Here is a 21,920-nt window from a genome sequence, read left to right on the forward strand (position 1 = left end):
TGTCTTTGGAAAACTTAGTTGCCCCATTTGTTTCCCCAGAAAAAGCATATTTTAAAAAGGCCCAAGAACATAATGAAAAGCAACTCCAAGTAGCTTCACCCTATGCCCTTTTGAGATATAGGAGTGATTAGCGTCTCAGTGCCGGAGGCTTTTATATAATGGCATGTCAGCAACATGCTGCCTTTCTGAATATGAGGTGCAGTGGATACATAATGATTACCAAGATAAAATGGAACCTTCTGATCTTAAGTATACAGTGATGGCCTATTATCAGTTTGCTTTACTTTCATGAATGCCTTTTAGACAAACGGATTGTTACAGTTTCTTTGTTTCCACTGCCCTTTACTGAACTGACACCAACCGTCAAGCACAGAACACCTAAAAATATCATGGCTTTTAGTGTGTCCACTGACATTCTGCTGTGATCTCCAGGACAAATGTCTTCCACTACCAGGCCTACTCCCTGAAGAGTGCATTTCTGTCTCCAAATGTCAACGTGTCGTCATCTGTGAGAACATTCCTTAGGTCATTGCTACTCCACATACCCATCTAGCAAGACATACAGGTTTCTTTTCCTGTTGCTTCTAGTTTATCATGCTGGCCATGTTACACAGAAAACTTGTGCTTCTTTTTTCTTATCTCAGGACACATGCCCTGTGCACTGGGCTCCTTAGATTGCTGACCTGCTTGCTTAATGTTACCAGGTTTCTCTGGACAGGGACCAGGGTCGGCTGCGCAGTATCTTCGGTGACCGGCGTTTCTGATTCCGATTGCCCATATCCAGTGCTGCTGTGCACTAGTTGGCTCCTTCAATCCTTGCTGAATGCTGACCTATTTCAGTGCATAGCAGGGAGAAAAGTCTTATGTAGGTCACATCCTTCCTTTTCAGAACATTTTCTTTACCCCTGCAGGCTTCCTTACACTCAAGAGGACAACTGGGTTTTAAACAATCCTTGTAGTGCCAGTATGATTCAGTTGCTAATACTCACCTTTGGGTTATGGGTCACGTTTTCAAGCCCAAACCAAGACATTTTTTGCACATAATCATTGTTGAAAGCTGCAGCGCAGAGTACTAAGGGATGGTGAATTGGTAGAGGTTCCTTTGGTCAAGTAAGACACTATACTAGATCCGGTTGGGCAAGTAAATATTTTGACACTTAACTCGTTTTTCACTGTATCTGATATTACATATTGAAATATGAGATGTGAATAAAATTTGGCAGGAAACGAATTCCATTTCTTCAGCTTGCATGTTGTATTAATGTTGCTTTCTCCTGGTAAGCTGAATGTGAACAACGTGTTTTCTCAAGTGAACACAAGAATTCAGTCATCCTACGGTCTCCTTGTTTGTGCTTTTGTATTATTGCACCATATCTATTTTTTCTCATTAGGCTACTATTTTAGGGCTTGTCTACATGTGGAAATTTAGTGGCATAATTATACCAGGATGCCTTCCTATGTGGACACACTTATTCCAGAATAGAAGTATGCACCTGGGGAGTTACATCAGCATTGCTCTAGCGGTGTCTGCGACAATTTGGGGGTTCTGTCTGTATTATTTCTGAATTGTGGATAATTTTATGAAACTGTATTGGATATGGATCCACCAGGAATTAGCAGGGCTGTGTCAAGCCCCGACCAGGCCAAAGACAATAGGGGGCGATTAGCACTCCATGTCATCTATTCAAAGTACAATACCTTGGGACAATGGCTTTGATGTAGCTGGGAGAGGACACTTCCTCCCTTTATCTGAAGGGAGGGAAATTTGCGTGCCACTGAAAAATACCAAAAGACTGAACAAAATAAGGTGACCACAGCAGGAGTCTATAAAGGGACTCACCGGGAGGGGTGTTTGGGAGGGAGCCATCTTGCACCAGATTAAGATGTGGAGGTTGCTGCAGAGGTGATACAAGCAAAGGGGTCGAGGACCCTCCCCTGCATGAGCTATGGAACACGGATGATCTTCCAAAGTAAGGGTGAGCTAGTGAGGGTCATTAAGTTTTGGATGTTTTATTGTTCTGTATAAAATGTACTCTCACATGCTTTTTCATGATTAAATAGGAGCATAAAGATATTACTGGGCAACACGTGTGTTTTGACTACTTCACAACTACTGAGTGCCTCTGGGACACTGAAACTGCAAACCAGAAGCTTCACACCTGTTGGGTGGAGTTCTGGGAGAGGGAAGCATTTAAATATGGGGGAGTCTGAAGGGTAAGTGTTGCACCCAGAGGGGCTAGGCAGATGAACAGTGGGTTACAACACTTGGAACGGGGGGCAGATAGAAAGTGTGCATCCTGAGAATGTGCCTAGGGACCCCAAGATTGGGGCAGTGGCTGGACGCCATTCAGGCTCCAGGAGCTTGAAACACCATAGAAATCCAGAGCACAGAGGCTGGAATTCCCCTCACAGTAGTCCCAGTGAGGGGCCAGAAAAGGGCACTCACCAGGATCTGTGACCATGTTATTACACTGATATCAATATGCTGCTACATTTCCCCAATTAGCCAGGTCTACACTACGGAGTTAGGTAGACACTTATGGCGACCTAACTCTAAGTGTCTACACTACATCATTGCTCCCACCGATGCAAGTCCCGCACTATACCGACCAAATAACTCCACCTCCACAAGAGGTGTAGCACTTAGGTCGATGTACTTAGGGCGACAGCATCTGTACAGACAATGCGGTACTTGCATCACCTGTCAGTTCTGCACCTTGTCTGGTGCGGAGAGCCTGGCCTCTCAGCTAGCTGTGGGTTCCATAGGGAGCTGAAAGCCAGGTTGGTTCAAGTGCTCCTGGTGAGGACATGCACCACTGACAAAAGGAGGTTGACTTAACTGTGTAGTGTAGACAAGGCCTTAGACAAGCACTCAGATGGTGGGAATATTGCCATGACTTAACTGACTGAGGCAAAGAAAGTGCAAATTGTTTTAGGAGTCATAGCTAGTACCAGCAGACATACAACAGCGTCTTCGCTTGGGAACCAATTCTGCAGTCCATTCTCAGACTTAAAATGCCACTGAACGCAAGTAAGGGGCACGTGAGTGTTAGACAATAAAAACAATGTAAGTTGCAAAAATACCCATTTAACTCAGTTTTCAACAACTGTTAATGTATGTTAAGTAACTCATGTTAGATGGCGTTGTTAGATACAGTGTATCTTTCTAAGTATACACATTACCACCACATGCAAACAGGAATGGAAGAGCACTGAAAAAACAGTTGTAAAATACAAGGCTAAGTCAAACCCTCAGATTTAAGGTATCCCAAACTTCGAATAAATTTGGAGTTGGATCAAATTTTGCGGCACAGCCCACCTCTGACCGAAAGAAAGAGAGAAAAAGAGAGGTATGTGTGTACATCATGAAATATTTTTACCTTGATCAAATGGTTTGTTTGGGTTCCAGTTTCTGAAATAATCATCCTAAATGGGGGGGGAAAAATAGGAAATTTAGAGAAAATGTAAGCAGTCTTTTTGTACAATTTTACAAACAATACCTGCCTTCTCACTGCTCTCTGAAAATAAAATAAAAATTAAACAGATAAAACCATGAGCACAGTACATCATAAGATACAGACTGAACACCATTTGGTAAATTAAAATTAAGAAAAGCTTACAGGATTCAGCATTTCACTTCAATGCCCTCTGCCAAAATTGTTTTTGCAAGTCTGGATTTTCATCAAATAACTTCTGTAATCTCCAGATCATTTCCTAGCATCTTACAATGACGTGACAACTTGTGGCAATAATGGAGATAGTATGTTGTTTGAAGAATGCAGTATGTGCCAAATCAGGCTACTCCCATTACCATACACCAGTTTAAATCCAGAATAATTCCACTGATCTTAGTGCAACTGCTCCAGATTTACCGTGGTGTAGTACATCACGATTTGACCTTAAACTCTGCACTTCAGTTCTAGCAAACACATAGTAGCAATGATGTAATTGAGCTATATTTGTCCATGTTCCCATTAGGATAGGAGTTTGTAACTCAGCTCTAAAAACGTTATTCTACAATGTGACTTACAGCTTTGTTTTGTAACTCAGATTCTCACTTAATTTACAGCAGAAAACATAGGAAATAACTTATCAGAAGCTACTAGTGTATCTAGACAATAAATACCCTGTTTTCAAAAATAAGCGTATACAAACCTTCTAGCCGAAAGCATAGAAAACCCCTTTCATGCCTCTGCCCAAAGTGAATTTTATACTCCTAGCAAATGTTTATACGTTGGGTAATTTTATATTGCTCCAGCACGCCATCAGCTTAGGCTCTGAAGTATGTAGATTCAAACACAAGCCCCTTTATTTGGTTTCGGTATACAGTAACTCCGCACTTAACATTGTAGTTCTGTTCCTGAAAAATGCAACTAAGTGAAACTATGTTAAGCGAATCCAATTTCCCCATAAGAATTAATGTAAATAGCGGGGGTTAGGTTCCAGGGAAATTTTTTTTTGCCGGACAAAAGGCATTCTATACATTTTAAACAATTTTAAACAAGCAATTTAATACAGGTATAAGTTTTAAACAGAGGAGATGCCCCTGCCTGACTCTACACAGGCACAGCCCCCTGGCACTGGAGATGAGGCAGACAAGGAGGGTGAAGGTGTTGTAGGCTAGGAGAAGGATGTTGCGCAGCAGCTTCCCCTACTCTGCAAGCACCAGGTGTGTGGGGGGGGAGGCCTCAATGCTCAGCCCGCCCACTCCCCCCTTTCCCCTAAGCCCCCATCCTTGACCCACCTCTTCTCCCCACTACCTCCTCCCCCTTTACTTTGCATGCTGCGTCCTCACTCCTCCCCCCTCCCTTCCCTCCCTTCTAAACGCTGCCAGCCAGCTGATTGCCACGGGCAGGAGGCAGGGGAGGGAGCCGGGAGGTGCGCCGAGACCTCACTCCTCCCCCCGCCCTCCTGCCTGGGGCAATTAGCTGGCTTGCGGCATTTTGGAGGGAGGGGGGAGGAGTGAGGACTTGGCGCACAGGCTCCCCCTTCCTCCCCCCCGCCTCCTGCCTGCGGCAATCAGCTGGCTTGCGGCATTCCGGAGGCAGGGGAGGGAGGGGGAGCCTGCGTGCCAAGTCCTCGCTCCTCCCCCCAGAATGCCGCAAGCCAGCTGATTGCCACGGGCAGGAGGCAGGGGGAAGAGGGGGTAGGCACTGATACGCGGGGTCTGCCGGTGGGCGGGAGCCACTGGGCGTGGGGGGGGCATAGGAAGGCTCCCAGCTGTGGAGAAAGCAGGCAGCCAAACAACGTAAGAGTGGAGCATTGCACAACTTTAAACGAGCATGTTCCCTAACTGATCAGCAATGTAACAACGAAACGACGTTAACTGGGATGACTTTAAGTGAGGAGTTGCTGTATTCCATATACCACTCACATAGCCTTCTTGAGCAGAAGTGATCAAAACTGAACAAAGGATTTGAAGTGAAGGTGCACAATAGATTTATATACAATTATAATTATTGCATATTATTCTTTGTGCCTTTCTCACCCTTTGCAACCGGCTCACTTTGCATGCTGGCCTCACTCTATGACCTGGCATTGAGTGGTTGTAGGACTATAGCCTCCTTTGGGGGCACCTTGCACGCTTAGAGGAGGATGGATGGGGGCCTCCTGTGTTCAGCGAGCACTGGGGATGCAATTCTGCCTGGCTCTTACATTGACTATATCATTGGAGAGTGGAATAGGGCTTCCTGTGCCATCCCATTTGCACACCCACATATGGGTAAGCAACTCTGGCCCAAAGCCTGTAAAGACCAAGGATAGTTATGATACCCAGTAGCAGCTTCAGCAAAGATGATTATTTATAATTTATTTTATAGGCATCAAAAGCGTTCTAGGCTTTTTCTTCAAAAGGACAGGATCTGGCACCAAGAATGGAGACTCAGCCTTGCTTTTGAATTCTTTAGCTTTGTTATGCTGAAAATCTTATTTTCATACAATGTTTTGTAATTGATTATGCTTTGCTGCTGGATTTACCAAGCATTAATCCCTTCTGATTAATGAGACTTTTTTAAACCGAGTCCTTTCTTCTGGTAGCGGAATATTCTCTGTTTACTACTTACAATTTTTTAAGTGTTCATTTTGCTATTTTTTTTTTTTAAAGCAACAGAAACTGTTTAACAATTCATAGCCCACAAAAGATCTCTTATGCTGCTGGCGTATGGAACTAGTTCTGAAATCAGGAGTAGAGGATAAACCTGATGGGCAGGCACTTGAAGAGGGTTTTAGCTTTAATTTCAAAGTGTTAAATGAACGTTTTACTGCAAACACACCTTGTGCTTAACAAGGTGCAAAATACAGAATTTTTTAAACCTTTGTCTAGTCCATCTTCTAATCCTATTTGTCCTTTTTTAAAAAAGGGCAAAAAAAAAGCTGAAATAATTTTGTTTTAGAACATTTATGACCAGACTTCATGCCAAAATATCGTAGGAAAATACACAACAAAAAAACCCTACAAAAGGGAAGAAAGTTTGAGTTTTGTTGGTGTGGTTTTTGTTTTGTTTTTAATAAAAGCTTTAATGGCTTACAAAAGAGTAAATAATTAGTACACGCAGCTTCAGAGAGACAACTGCTCAACTGTGAAGCAAAGCAATACAAAACAAAACAAAAACAAACCAAAAAAACCATAACACTAAGTTTCAATCCGATGACATTCATTTCTGGCCGAGCCAGGAGCTGATTGGTATATTAAGGGCGAAATTACCCATTCATTTCTGTACAGAAGGCCCAGAAAAAAGTTTGTCATATTTAAGTCCTACCTAAGATGATGATTTAAGTGATGCATTGACTCTGTGTTGGTTCTCTGCAGAGGGGTGAAATTCACCCTAAACTAATTTGATATATGATTTTTGAAACCATATTTTTAGAACTACAAGATGCTCTTAATATATCTCTCACTGTAAACGGGTCTTTCAAGCGGCTCCCTTATTACTGCTACTTCCTACAACTCAGTCCAGTACACTGATATTAGGTCATTTAATGCCTCTCTGTGTGAAGAGACATCAAAACGTGCAGAAATGTAGGTGACAATTCTCTACGGCAAGTTGTGGCACTGTCTGCCATTGAAGGTGATAAAATAAAAATATAACTGGCAATAAGATTGGCTAAAAAATTAATTCTAAACACAAAATAATGAAACAAAATATCAGAACTGCTGCACAGAAACACATGCAGTTTCAGCTTTTTTAATTAGGATCGGTAGTAACATATGTGGATAGTTCTTCCAGTGTATGAGGATCAATTTCTGCACAACTGTACAGTACCAGTGGAGTTTTTAATGAGACCTACACTTCTCTACAGGACTAGAAAAGCCTGATCAAGCCCTGCCCATGATTCCATGCAGCTGTGTAACCTGCAGAAGCTTGTAATAGGTTTAACAGTGCATTATAGATGTTCATTATTTTTATCCCTAAACACCCTCTTTGTTGCTGAATGGAATATAGGCCTAGTTTCACCGTCGCCATCTCGGTCAACATCAGGGGCTTAACAGGTGATCTCCAGAAAGTGCAAGTCTCTGTATCTTACACTAAAAATCTGAGCTCTGTAGCTAGGGTTCCCAGCCCTGAGGTGCAAAAAACCCAGGATATCTGGGATGATCCTGAGCCCATAAAATTGGACAGTTAGCAGTGTATACTGAGCCGTCTTACAGATTTTCCCAAGACAGCTATCTCAAAAGAGAAATCCTTGGAAAATCTGGACAGGTGGCAACCTTACCTGTAACTGAGGTCTGCACCAGAATTGCGGCTCAGACACAGAGGGGGACACGACACACACTGACCAGTGGGTTACACTTGAATCTTTATACACATACCTTTGAACTCACTATCGGGTCTGCCATTACATGCATTGCCAGAATCACACAAGTTGTTGTCTGCAGCAACCTTAATGGATAACCTATCATCATTTTACCTTTTCTTAAAACAAGGTCTTGTGATTTTTTCCATTTTAATCTAAATTTTCCTCTTTAAAATGTACAAGAACTCCACATTCAACACAATATGAAATATTTCAATTCAGCAATACTGCTGTGGTACCTTATGGGAGCTGAATTTTGGGTGCCTCAGGCTCTCATTCTTCTCTATATGTCGAGTACCCTGGTCAGACTACATCTCCCATGATGCACTACAGTCTCCCTCATGACAAGGGAAGGGTGTTTCATTTATGTGAGTCTCTGCCAATCTGCATCATGGGAGATGTCGTCTGACCAGGGAGTTCAGCCCACAGACAGGAATGGGAGAACGAGGAAATTATGCAACAACTACCATGAGGCATCGTATCGTAGTGGGATATCCTAATCAAAATATTTCACTTTTTGGCTAAAATACTTTAGATTTTAACAAAACCTCCAATAACTTCAGTTTTTCAACAAAGCCCTGAAAATTTCTGCCAGATGCTTTTCATGAAAAATTCTGTTTACTCAAAAATGCAATTATCCATCCTAAAAAAAAAAAAATAATTAAAGTTCACAGAATATTTTTGTTGAACCCCCGCAGGCAGGCTCTCTGGTGTTTGTGCTCCTGGCAGGCAAGACGCACAGATGTACAGTACCGACAGCGGTGTTCGATATCCCAAAGCAGGAGGCTCTTCTGCTTTGACACTAACGGTCTGTCTACATTGGAGCTGGGAGGTGTAATTCTAAGCGTGCGTAGATGTGCCTCCACTGGCTCTGCTTAAGCTAGCAAGCGTGTCCATGGCAGCATGGGTGGTGCTTGGGCTAGCAGCCCAAATACACACCCAGGTGGGCAGGCAGGACTGTACTTGGGGCATCTTGCCACCAGCACTGCAGCGTCCACGCTGCTATTCTTAGGCTCTAGTTTAAGCAGAGCTAGTGCAGGTATGTCTATGCAAACTGGTAATCACACCTCCCAGTTTAAATGTAGACATACCCTCAAAATGAAGAGGGACCAGAGCTGGAGCAAGTATCCACTGCACCCTTTTAAGGGATCCCGGCTCTCACTCCTGCATCTCCTCCCCCAGGATTCCTAGACACAATCTGGTGGGATAGCCATAATCCTGCCAGGGACTGTCACTGAAACAAAGGGCCATCCTTTCTATTACTGTCCTTCTGTCCCTACCTCCACTGCCTGCTCCCATTTCCCAAATGTTGCCTGCCCATCCCTCTTCACCCTAGCTAGGCATTGGCAGGGGCACTAAGAGCAGAGGGAAAAGTCTTCTTGCAGTGCTCCTGGTGACTAATAGGTATAATTCAAGCAAAGACTGTTGCCAAGTCTTTGAAGCCCTGGTGGATGGCTAAGATTCCAGCAGCGATGTAGGAATGCATAACAGGAATGCCAAATGCAAAGTCATACCCACTGCATAACACTTGGCAGCCTTGCTTACACTACCTTTTGCTGCAGCTTTTCAAAGAAGCAATGTGATGCACCATACTATGGGTCCATTACATATGTCTACACTGCAATTAAGAACCTGCAGCTGGCCCTCGTGCCAGCTGACCCAGGCTCACAGGGCTCGGGCTAGGGGGCTGTTTAATGGTCGTGTAGGAGTTCAGACTTGGGATGCAGCCCAGGGTCTAGGACCCTGAGAGGTGGGAGGGTCCCAGAACTTGGGTTGCAGCCTGAAACCAAATGTCTGCACTGCAATTAAACAGCCCTGTGAGCTCAAGCTCTGTGAGCCTGAGTCAGCTGGCACAGGCCAGCCATGGGTGTCTAACTGTACTGTAGCCATACCCTTAGACTACCACATAGAAATTTGTCCTGTCTGCCAGGATGTGTGCAACTGCGGATAGATCTGCTTCCCCTTTCTGTGTTGGTCAGGGCAGAATTCAGCCTGAAGTCAGCAGAATAGCGGATAAGAAAATGGATATATTTCCATGCAAAGTTTCATGGAATATTTCCCCCTTCATTTTCCATCAATATTTCTTGACCAGCTCTACTGAGCAGATAGACAAGATATCAGCTTCCTGTTTCTTCAGTGATTTTTAATTTATTCTTCTTGTAAAGGGACTGATCTTGTCAAGAGACTGCTCACTGCAACAAAAATAAGTCTAGCCACAAGCTGGAAACGCACCTGCTTTATTTATACACATCACAACAGAGTATGGGGGAGGGGCCTAGGAACTCCCACCGACTAATCAGGAAGTAAAGGATGTGGAGAACATGGCTCAGTCCCATAATATTTGGAGTCATCCTTATTATAACCTCTTTACTACAATTATATTAAACAACAATTTAAAAGTAATTTTAATATAAGCCTATTACAAACTGAATGAAGCAATTATAAATAAGTCACAATTTTCTGTTTTTAAAACAGCCTTTGCTAAATATATCTCAGCACTTCTGAGAGGAGTCATGATTTTAAAAAATATGTCATTTACTCTTTATATGAATAATTTAGCATGAAAACACAGGTAATGACTGAATCAGGCTTGCACTGTAATTAATGAGTAAAGAAAGCAACCATACCATTCATGTGCATTTGATAAATTGAATCTACTGGGTGTATAATTGGGGGGAAAGTAACCTGGGAGCTAAAACACATTAATAACGGAGATTGACAGTTTAGAATATAATATACATTGTACTGTTACAAATTCTATTATTCATTCTGTGGCTATTTGCAATTTGAAAGTAAAAAAACCTACCTCAACTTCCTGCGTACGTAAGCATTATAAATGAGAAAAAATAAATAAATAAAAGAATGAACTCAAACAATACAAAAGAATGTTAACATTTTCCACTTTGGCCTCCCCTCCCACCCCCCAGCAAATTTTAAAAGTATAATCACTAGGTTCAGGAGACCTGAACCTTCAAATGACATCTGTATATTTTACTTTTTTGACAAGCTACTAGCATCCTTTGCTAGTCAGAATTTAGTTATTTTGTCAGCTGGCCTAATGACCATTTGCAAACAAGTTATTTGTCCCAAAAAAGATCGGAAACCAAAGAACCATTTCCTTTTGGCTGAAAAAACAAAGGCATGGGTTGTTTTCCCTCCTCCCCCCGCACCATAGCTAATAGATTTTTTTAAAAAACGGTTTTCATTCAACACCTTAACAAGTTAAAATACATTTGACTATGGATAGATTCAATAGGAAAGGCAAAACTGAGCATGTTTCCATTGTTTAATGAGAACAGAACCCTGAAGCCATGAACCTACAACAGATTTTTTTTCCTACAGCAATATTTCTGCAAGACGACAATACCTTCCTCGAAGTCTGTGCTCATGTTTGCTTTTACCACATTAAAAGTACCCTGCTATGCATAAAATAATCACTAATAGGAGTTTTGCTTACGGATCTGGACACTAAGTCAATCCTTTAAGTATGTTAGAGTAAAATTCAACTCCGTTCAAAGGGCCTGCCCAAGGATCTGTGCATCACTAAAATCCTGTAATAAGGTTCTCAGTGGAACTCAAATGGATCTTGTGTAGGATCTCTGCACAGGGACCTATCTGACCAGCTAGTGAGTGCATATTCAGTTATATGAAGGTGTTATACAGCAACACAATAAAAACCAGAGGGTCACCCTTACTCACAGTCACATTGAGGTACTCACTGTGGATAGTCCCATTAACTTCAGGGGCACTACTTGTACCGTAAGGTACCAGTCAATGTGAATAAGAATAAATCAGAACTGGACCCTAAGTTACAGTTTCTGTTTATGATGTTTGAGGTCAACATCTAATAGTAGCAGGATAATTGAGAGCCCAGTAAAACACTAAATGTTGCATCCACACTACCAAAGCCTAAAGCTACAGCATATTTTAGAGAGTCAAAATCTCAGGTATATGAATGCAGAGGCTGCCTTTGAAAAATTGGCCCTGTGTATCTTGCCTTGTGGCAAAAATATGCAGTTACTGTGGAAGTGAAAATAATACGTTGTTCCTCAACATGCATAAGCCAACCAAACACACGTGACATTTACTGACAGAACTCTAGAGGCTCACAGTTTACAAAATTTATCTTTCCTTACACTAAGAGCCTGACAAAAGACCTTGTACAACCAGAAATGAAATGCAGCGTCTGTGACATTGTCTTCATTATTACATCTAAATGTTCACCAACTCTTGACTACACAAGAAAAAAAATTGCAAGATGTCAATGATCACGGTAAAAGTCTTTTAAAGCCACAGAGAATGATTTAGCCTCTGACCTGCTTTTTGTTAACCATGGCTAACCCACCTCATGCCCTACGGCCAGCTGAGGAGGAAGCCTTTTGCACGGAAAGCTCTGTGAGGATTTCCAGGTGAAGATTTCCCTATAGCATCCCATTGTGAGAGTGGGGGTTGTCCCCACGGTAAACCTGCGCGACCTGCCCCACACCTGGAAGATGGATAGTACGTCTGACTCCTCCTTTCCCTTTGGAACTGCACTCCTAAGGTCTCCCGAGCCTGAGGAATTTATGAGACCCCTGGGGCTCTATTACATTTTCCTGGTCTGTGAGCCTGGAGGGGGAGACATTTTTCATCCCCACTAGCTTTGCCCCAAGCCCTTCCAGTCTCTTTCCCTTCCCCCAGGGAGGGACCTTGGACAAGCAAAGACGGCAGGTCCTGGGTGTGGGTGCTACAGAATCCACTGAATGGAAGCGGAGAAATCCATGTCTGCTGGACCCCTACATGCACAGATCAATGTGGGATTCAGAATGTATAGCAAGAAAGACAGAAGGAGCTACTGTCAAGATAGTTGGTGTTCTCCTCTAAGCTCCATCTCCTGGAGTCTTGGATTTAGAGGAGAATACCAGTTTTTATTTAAAAAGAAAAGTTTGTAGCCTTCATGGCTATGAAGAAAAGTTTGAAAATGTTACCCAAGTGCGTCCTAATGGCTCAGAAAGCAGAAGGCAAATAACAAGAACCCAACATTTAATTAAAAAAGAAAAGAAAAAAAACAATTAATGTTTTTTAGGGCCAGTCTCATGATTTGTGAGCTTTTGGGATTAGCAATAATGAGAGAGACACGGAAGAAAGAAAAATTTAAAATGTTAAAATTTCTAGCACTTTTGGCTCAGCTCTTGTGGAAGAGTTTAGGAAATGTGAAGGAAAGAAGAAGGGACTGGGTCATTTTAGTCACAAGAAGAGTGCAAAAATATGGATGCAAAGGCATCCCTCTGTCCATCCTTTCAGCAATTATAGATCATCTGGGGACACAGGAAACATCGATAAAGCCACTGCGGGGAAGCTAAATGAATTCTTTGTATCAGTCTTCATTGTGAGGGAGGTGCCCACACCTGAGCCATTCTTTTTAGGTGACACATCTGAGGAACCTTGCCTGGCTGAGGTATCAATACATGAGATTTTGGAACAAATCAATAAGTGAAACAGTAATAAGTCACCAGGACCAGATGGTGTTTACCCAAGAGTTCTGAAGGAACTCAAATGTGAAACTGCAGAACTATTAACTGTGGTTTGTAACCTATCATTTAAATCAGCTTCAATACTAAATGACTGGAGGATAGCTAATGTGACATCAATTTTTTTTAAAAGGCTCCGGAAGCGATCCTGGCAATTATAGACCAGTAAACCTAACTTCAGTACCAGGCAAATTAGTGAAACTATAGTAAAGAACTGAATCATCAGACACACAGATGAACACAATTTGTTGGGGAAGAGTCAACACAGCTTGTATAAAGAGAAATCATGCCTCACCAGTCTATTAGAATTCTTTGAGGGTGTCAACAAACATGGACAAGGGTGATCCAGTAGATAAAGCATACTTGGACTTTCAAAAAACCTTTGACAAGGTCTCTCATCAAAGGGTCTTAAGCAAAATAAGAAGTCATGGGATAAGAAGGGAGGTCCTCTTATGGATAAGTAACTGGTTAAAAGAGAGGAAACAAAGGGTAGGAATAAATGGTCAGTTTTCAGAAGGGAGAGAGGTAAATTGTGGTGCCTCCAAAGAGCTGTACTGGGACCAGAGCTGTTCAACTTATTTATAAATTATTTGAATAAAGGGGTAAAACAGTGAGGTGCAAAATTCGCAGATGGTACAAAATTACTCAGGATAGTTAAGTCCAACACAGACTGTGAAGCACTACAAAGGGATCTTACAAAACTGGGTGACTGGGCAACAAAATGGCTGATGAAATTCAGTGTTGATAAATGAAAAGTAATGCACACCGGAAACCATAATCCCAACTATGCATACGAAATGATGAGGTCTAAATAAGCTGTTACCACTCAAGAAAGAGATCTTGGTGTCATTGTGGATAGGTCTCTGAAAACATCTGCTCAATGTGCAGCAGCAGTCAAAAAAAGCTAACAATGTTAGGAACCACTAAGAAAGAGATAGACAATAAGACAGTAAATATCATATTGCCTCTATATAAATCATACAATTTTAAAAAAATGTTAGAATTGGAAAAGGTACAGAAAGGGGCAACAAAAATGATTAGGGGTAATGAACAGCTTCCATCTGAGGAGAAATTAAAGAGACTGGTTCTGTTCATCTTAGAAAAGAGATGACTAAGAGAGAAGTGAGAGAGGTTTACAAAATCATGAATGGTGTGGAGAAAGTGAAGACGGAAGTTTATTTACTCCATCACATAACACAAAACCAGGCATCACCCAATGAAATTAATAGGCAGCAGGTTTAAAACAAACATAAGGAAGTAATTCACATAATGCATAATGAAACTGTGGAACCCACTGCCATGGGATACTGTGAAGGCCAAAAGTATAACTGGGTTCAAAAAAGAATTAGACAAGTTAATGGAGCATAGGTCCATCAAAGGCTATTAGACAAGACGGTCAGGGATTCAACCCCATGCTCTGGGTGTCCTTAAAGCTCCGATTACCCTCTGTTGGGCCTGGATGACAGGGGATGGATCACTCCATAACTGCCCTGTTCTGTTCATTCCCCTCTGAAGAGCACCGACCATTACTGGAAGACAGGATACTGGGCTAGATGGACCATTGGTCTGACCCAGCATGGCCATTCTTATGCTAACTATGTTCTAATATTCTTCACTATTGATTACTATGCACCTGCATTGCTGACTCCTCTTTCAATAATCATGACTTATTTTCTTTTGGATGATTCTTAATCCTGCTTTGACGGTCTCACGCATGACATTGGTAATGGTCTTTTTCACAGAATCATCATATGGGTCCAACACAAAAATGTCACCTGCAAAGTCAAGATCTTGAAGTGTTCATCTATTCCTTTTAAGTCCTGTATCTTCCTTTGATGTTGCTTTTTGCATCACAATCTATCACAATGTAGAAAAGCAGAGGTGATAAGCTCCCTTGTCACCCTCCAGTGGCTAGGTCAAGCCAGTCAGTCTCTCCACTTTCTGTCCTTACACAGCATTTTGAACCTTCATACAGCATCTTAGAGAGGGACACTATCTTTCTGGAAAGCCCATATTGTTGCAAGAGCTTCCATAACAAAACTATGAATGCAATCAAAAGCTTTGGTGAAATCTACAAAGCCCAAGACCAATCTTCTCTGGTAAGCAAGCCCTTTCTCAATCAATCAATCATCTCAGGGTAAAGATGTGATCTATACACAATCTTTTCAGTCTAAAGCCTGCTTGCTCAGTATGCAGTTTTTCAACTATGACTACCCTGTCCAACAGTACATTACAGAACACTCTTCTGGGTGCCTGGAACTGCTCTCTCTTGGACTAATCCTGGACAAATGAATTCTGTGAGAGCTCTGAGCACTGATCTCACTAGACTCAGGGTCAGCCCCTCTGGGCAGCTTCCCTCCTGTTTCTGAGGTTTCTTCCTTGCAAAAACCTAGTATCTGCCCAGGGCAGATAAAAGTAAGACAAATAAATTGTTCCTGCCTCCGACACACAGAAAAATTCATGCTTGTATGACAATTTTAAGCATCCTTAAATTTACTTAAATTGCAAGCTCTTTGGGACAGGGCCATCTTTTGTTGTATTAGTACAGCACCTAGCACAATGGGGTCCTGGACGGAGGCTGCTAGGCATTACCATAATACATATAATACATAATAACAATAATAAGCGGAGACATGTAGGTAAGCCAGTATACACTACAAGGCTCTTGCGTTAGTTCTCTATTGGATTTTTACTACTCTGTTCTGGGTGATCAAGAGATGAGATGAAACTCATTTTAAAATGATTTAAAGCCCTTTCACAGTATCTCACATAATACTTTTTTTTTTGCGCTAACAAGAGAGAAATTTTTTTTTATTATTCACTATGTGTCAAATGTAGCCAACTCAGATGGATACTATCATCAACAAAGTCAATCTACTGTATAACCGTATGTTAAATTAAGTACTCAAAGGGTATAGCAAAAAAGTGCTAGTTTAAGAAGCTGACATTAACTCTCACTAAAGCCTCTTTATCCAATTTCTGACAAATATTCTTAGAGGTTCCCACCCACTTTCATCAACATTTAACCCAAGGACACAGAATACACAGGAGAATTGAGCCTGAAAGTAAAAATTGTATTTGTACATTAACTGGATTTAAGGCAGTTCCTTTGATCTTTTCCCTGGAGAGCACACAATTTTCAGTCACACAGTGCATAATGAAACCATCTCAGGAAAGAACAAATATATTGTGACAGAATGAATTTATCCCCACTTCTAAAAGGAGGATATGGAAATTGCCAGCTATTTCATTATCCATCTAGATGAAATATTGAAAGAGACAACAAAAAAATATGATTCTGGCAGAACTTTTCAGAAATCTTGTCAGCTAGGTTTTGATTTACAAAACTAAACCTTGAACCAGAAGAGGTTCTGATCCAACCTCCTATTAGTCAGACCAGAAAAGACCAAGGATGGGAATCACCTCTAAGACCAATACATTCCCAGGTGTTGCAGGAAGCAGTATGGCTAATTCAGTAAGTAACACACACTGAGTCATATCCCCCTTCACCAGGATGACTGCAAGCTTACAAAGCTAAGACCAAATTAACGCATACATGTGACTTCAACGCACCCATCTTTAAATTAACTAAGTAAACAAATAATCCCGTTGCCTTTTGCCTCCTCAGGACTTCAAATGCATGCAGTGAGGCACCCACCAAGCTAACCAATTTCCTCCTATTGTTACTTTTTTGGTTTAGTTATTCCCTAACACTTGGCATCTCCAAAGAGTTAATGAAAACGGCTGTCTGTAATGCAGAGGCACTTCCTATAGATATTTCGCTAACTTGTCTAAAAGCAGCTTTCACAGGGTCCTCGTATTTATAAATAGTAGGGCCATTATCTAAATGGGTGCATAAATATTTATGTTTTGTCAGATGAATTACACTTATCAGTTATTTGTCTGTATCTAGTAGAAATGAGATGTTGACTGAAAAAAACTGCACAGAAAATCCTCCTCAGCCTGCGTCATTCACACATTTGGAGAACCGCAACACTGATTTGAAGCTTGTTTTGCTTTCCCCCCCCGAGCCCTGGGAAGTGTACATGGTAAATGAAACAGGAAAGCCTGCTGCACAGCAATCATTAAACCACAGACACAGCTATTCCTCTGGAGAAGAATAAAAACAGGACCTCATTCTGAGATGTACAGGACACCTCCTGTGAGGTAACGAGCACCCTCAACTCCCACTGGAACCAAGAAGGTCTGAGGTTCTTAAGTACCATGACAAAAACTGGGGCAATAGACTTTATTAACACTGGTTTGCAGCCCGTTTACTGATTTTCTTTTCCACCCTAGACCGATCATTAAACCTCTTACCTTCATAAAGAGCATTAGGGAAGGATGGTAATTACTACCTCATTGCTCTTTTAAAATTAGCTCTAGAAAGAGGCAGCTGCACTTGTTTGCTTCATTCTACCCTCCTGCTACAGAAGATCATTCCAACATCAAGCAGTTTGAAAGCACCAGCTGCTGCTTCCTAAAGTTAATCTAGCCTGTATCATAAATGTCTCCCCAAGGCCTATTGCCCATTTTAAGCAAATAGTTTGTGTCAGCAAATTACACACTTTATTTATTTATTTACGTAAGACAGGGAGAAAATATTTTACACCTCTGGTCTTGCTGTGAATAGCAATTTCCCAATGGTAACTTGTCTCCAAAGTATGCATTAATCTCAAGAAGTGATTCAAAATTCCTCTGCACATTAAGACATTTCTAGCCACTTCTGGGCTTCTCTCTCTTTTCTGGGAAATGGGAATATGCATCCAACCAGGATGGTCTTACTTAGCAAATGGGTAGTGTATTCTGCTGCAGATTTTTCAATTCATCTTTGGCAGAAGAAACCTTTGAAACACCTAGTGATAAATTTCACAGGAAAGCCTTGAGTCTATGGGATCTAATTCTGGACCTGGCAACATAAAGTGATAAAAGTGTAAGAGGAATTGTTCAGACTAGAACAGCATCGTGTGCAGAGAAAGGGGGGAGGTGCTGGGGCCTACCTAAAGTACTGAAGTTAAGTCACTAATAAAGTGTTTAATGAAGACCTTGGCTTAGAATAAAAATAAGGCTGGCTTAAAAGGGCTTGCATTTGAGTATAAAAGAACTAAGAATATGTATACAAATACAGCATCTCTCAGATCAGGGACCTCACCACAGCACTATGACCATGAATACTTCTCCACCAAACCTCCACACACATTTAGGATGTAAACCTTCAGTTTCTGAGACTGGTTTACATTTCTGCATTGCTCATTCAGTTATAGGTGATGTGCAAAGGATATTTTAAGTGGGTACAAAAAGTGTTGCTATGATGAAGAGATGACCTGAAGTTTTTTTTGGTGTGGTGGTGGGGTTGGGGTGGGGTTGTGCGCAGTGGGTTTGTTTCACTTTAGAAATAATTCAGGAATGCCAATGCTTCTAGTCCCTAGTTTCAAAAGGTCTCAGGGGGGTTTATGAGATTTAACATCTTCATTCAAGGTGCAAGGGTGTTGGAACCTTTTACAAACCTTCCTTTACCCACAATATTAATTATTCATTACTGTTAAATAGGTGTAACCCTTCTGCCTGTCAGAGCTGGCAGCAACAAGGGCCGGGTTCAGTATCTAGGGGTTCCATTCTAATAACGCAATGCAAAACCGGCTCGAGCCCCCACTCAGTGACCTGGGACAAATATATACCACCCCCGCTGGGCACCTCCAAGAGGCAATACTTCCCCTCTCACAAGCACAGAGTCTGAGTGTAGCAAAAAGCCTTTTAATAACAGAGAGAAACAATGTGGCATTATGTTGGGGAAATATCACCAACAGGATTCATAACACAACCCATGAGCAAAAACCCACCCCAAGCAAATTGAGGTGTGTCCGTTCCCTTAGGTTCTTGAGTCCAGCAACCCAAAATCACCCAAAGTCCCAAAAGTCCAATGACCCAAAAGTCTCTGTCCCTGGTCAGGGCAGCCCCAGAGTTCAAAAGTTTATCTGCAGAGTTTTATCTCTGAACCTGGGTGGAGATGGGCGGGGGGGGGGGGTTAAGGGGCACCTTACGTGGCCCAAAGCTGCTGGCCCCACCTCTCCATGGGGCTCCGTTCTGCCAACCGCCCCATGAGCTGCTCTAGGCATCCGACAAACCGCTCTGCTCCACCAGCCACTCCGCTCCCCAAGCTGCTCTGCTCGCCGTCCCACAAACTGCAATGCTCTGCTCTGCCAGCCGTCCCGCAAACCGTTCTGCTCCACAAGCCGCTCTGCTCTGCTCGCCGTCCCGCAAACTGCTCCACCATATATCTTCAGGCTCCCCCACTACTTAACGCAACACGCAGTGATTTCACCTCTTAGTAAGTTTAGCTCTTTTATGATTTCAGCTTGTAGTAGGAGAGCCTCAATGCTGGTGCACCATTAGCCCAAAATGAATTCAGCTCAGCAGCCTATAATTAGGCTCCTAATAGAATCAAAATTAGCTTCGATATTCCACAGTGGAGAGAGGAGGAAGTGCAATTAGCATGTAAGGCCCTCACCAGGGGTCCCATGCCACTAAGTATTAATACCTGTCCCCAACCTCTCTCAATTCACAGAGTTTTGGAACCCATGTCCCTTGCCTAGCGAATGCTACTTAGTTGATGGCGAGTCCCTCCATCATAACAAAAGGCCAAGTACAGTTCCACTGTCCTTGTTTCACATAATCAGGATAATAACAATTTATTCTTCCTGCCCCAACAACAGACACTGGGGATCCCACAGCAGCCAAAGTGACCATTTGGGCAGCTATGGGCTCATGTTAGGTGGGGTGGGTGTGCCTATGCAAATGAGATCAGCCCCTGAAGTTCTTTCCCACAACTTGCCACACCTCACCAACAGATGTCAGGGTGGAGCTCATCCTGACTCTGCTTACATAGGCATGAATAAAAAGAAAGAAAATATCATGGAGTTATAAACAATCTGATTAAAAAATCCCTTGCTCTCTCAGTTCCTCAACTTTTACTCTCTTGGCTCTTCTGGCATCACCATTTCACAAATCCTCCTTTATCCATCATAAAGAAGCCCAAAAGGGCAAAAGCCCAATTTTATTTTTCTTTAAGGTCATCTTTAATAGAGTAACTTTACAAGCAACTCCTCTTATTCCTGCCTGAACTTTTCATCTACTTAGCATCTACTAAAGGGTCTACTTTCCCCTTCAAGAATGAAAATAACTCCTATTGACAGGCCAGTCCTTGCCTACAGACAGCCCCCCAACCTGAAGCAAATACTCACCAGCAACCACATGCCACACAACAGAACCACTAACCCAGGAACCTATCCTTGCAACAAAGCCCGTTGCCAACTGTGCCCACATATCTATTCAGGGGACACCATCGCAGGGCCTAATCACATCAGCCACACTATCAGAGGCTCGTTCACCTGCACATCCACCAATTTAATATATGCCATCATGTGCCAGCAATGCCCCTCTGCCATGTACATTGGTCAAACTGGACAGTCTCTACGTAAAAGAATAAATGGACACAAATCAGATGTCAAGAATTATAACATTCATAAACCAGTCGGAGAACACTTCAATCTCTCTGGTCATGCGATTACAGACATGAAAGCTGCGATATTACAACAAAAAAAACTTCAAATCCAGACTCCAGCGAGAAACTGTTGAATTGGAATTCATTTGCAAATTGGATACAATTAACTTAGGCTTGAATAGAGACTGAGAGTGGCTAAGTCATTATGCAAGGTAACCTATTTCCCCTTGTTTTTCCTAACCCCCCCCCCCCCCCCCCCGACGTTCTTCAAATCCCCCCTGGATTTGTGCTGGAAATGGCCCACCTTGATTATCATACACATTGTAAGGAGAGTGATCACTTTAGATAAGCTATTACCAGCAGGAGAGTGGGGTGGGGGGAGGTATTTTTTCATGCTTTGTGTGTATATAAAAAGATCTTCTACACTTTCCACAGTATGCATCCGATGAAGTGAGCTGTAGCTCAAGAAAGCTCATGCTCAAATAAATTGGTTAGTCTCTAAGGTGCCACAAGTACTCCTGTTCTTTTTGCACATACAGACTAACATGGCTGTTACTCTGAATCCTATTGCCATTATTTATGCTATAGTTCTTCACATCTTGGTGTGCCCTGGCTTGAGCTGTAGTCTGATCAGCTATCACAAGCCAGGGCCAGTCAGGCCAGAGAAATATTTCGAAGGAACCACTAAGTTCCCCAAAAGGAGATGCTGGTGCTTCAGGAAGTGGAGCTCTTTCCTCTGCCCCATCATGGCATGCGTGTGTGAGGAGGCAGCACGGTGTTACTGGAGGGTGCCATCTTTCATATCAGATGTAAAAGCAAAGCCTCGCAGGATATGCAAGAACAGGTTTACGGTCTTACCTCCTTACAGTGAAGATAAGAACATGTGTCTTAACTCCTCTGCCACAAGCAGAGAGAGTCATCTCCTTAGTGGAACTGGTCAGTCATATTAATTTCATTTATCTCTAGTGGGGGATAGGATGCCGTGAGATATGGACACAACCTTGTGCTGCTGTGCCAAGCTCATCGGGTTCATAACATGCTGCTGCAGAGGAAGGGGTTGGAAGGAAGAAGATTGGGACAGGGGATGGGAGTGGGACCAGAGGATCTGTAGCTTT

The 21,920-nt window shown here is 42.4% G+C and overlaps 1 protein-coding gene across 1 annotated transcript in view; it reads right to left on the bottom strand.

Annotated features, from left to right (window-relative positions):
• The window catches only part of SPOCK1 (SPARC (osteonectin), cwcv and kazal like domains proteoglycan 1), a 458,564-nt gene that overhangs the window by 274,257 nt on the left and 162,387 nt on the right, over positions 1 to 21,920 (bottom strand). The window contains exons 2-3 of the mRNA XM_077824201.1: positions 10,601 to 10,609; positions 3,381 to 3,426 (exon numbers count right to left, since the gene is read on the bottom strand). Coding sequence (XP_077680327.1) covers positions 3,381 to 3,426; positions 10,601 to 10,609 — 55 coding nt within the window. The remainder of the gene's footprint in view (positions 1 to 3,380; positions 3,427 to 10,600; positions 10,610 to 21,920) is intronic.

The sequence above is a fragment of the Eretmochelys imbricata genome, chromosome 8 (assembly GCF_965152235.1).
Source record: "Eretmochelys imbricata isolate rEreImb1 chromosome 8, rEreImb1.hap1, whole genome shotgun sequence".
Classification (NCBI taxonomy): Eukaryota; Metazoa; Chordata; order Testudines; family Cheloniidae; genus Eretmochelys; species Eretmochelys imbricata.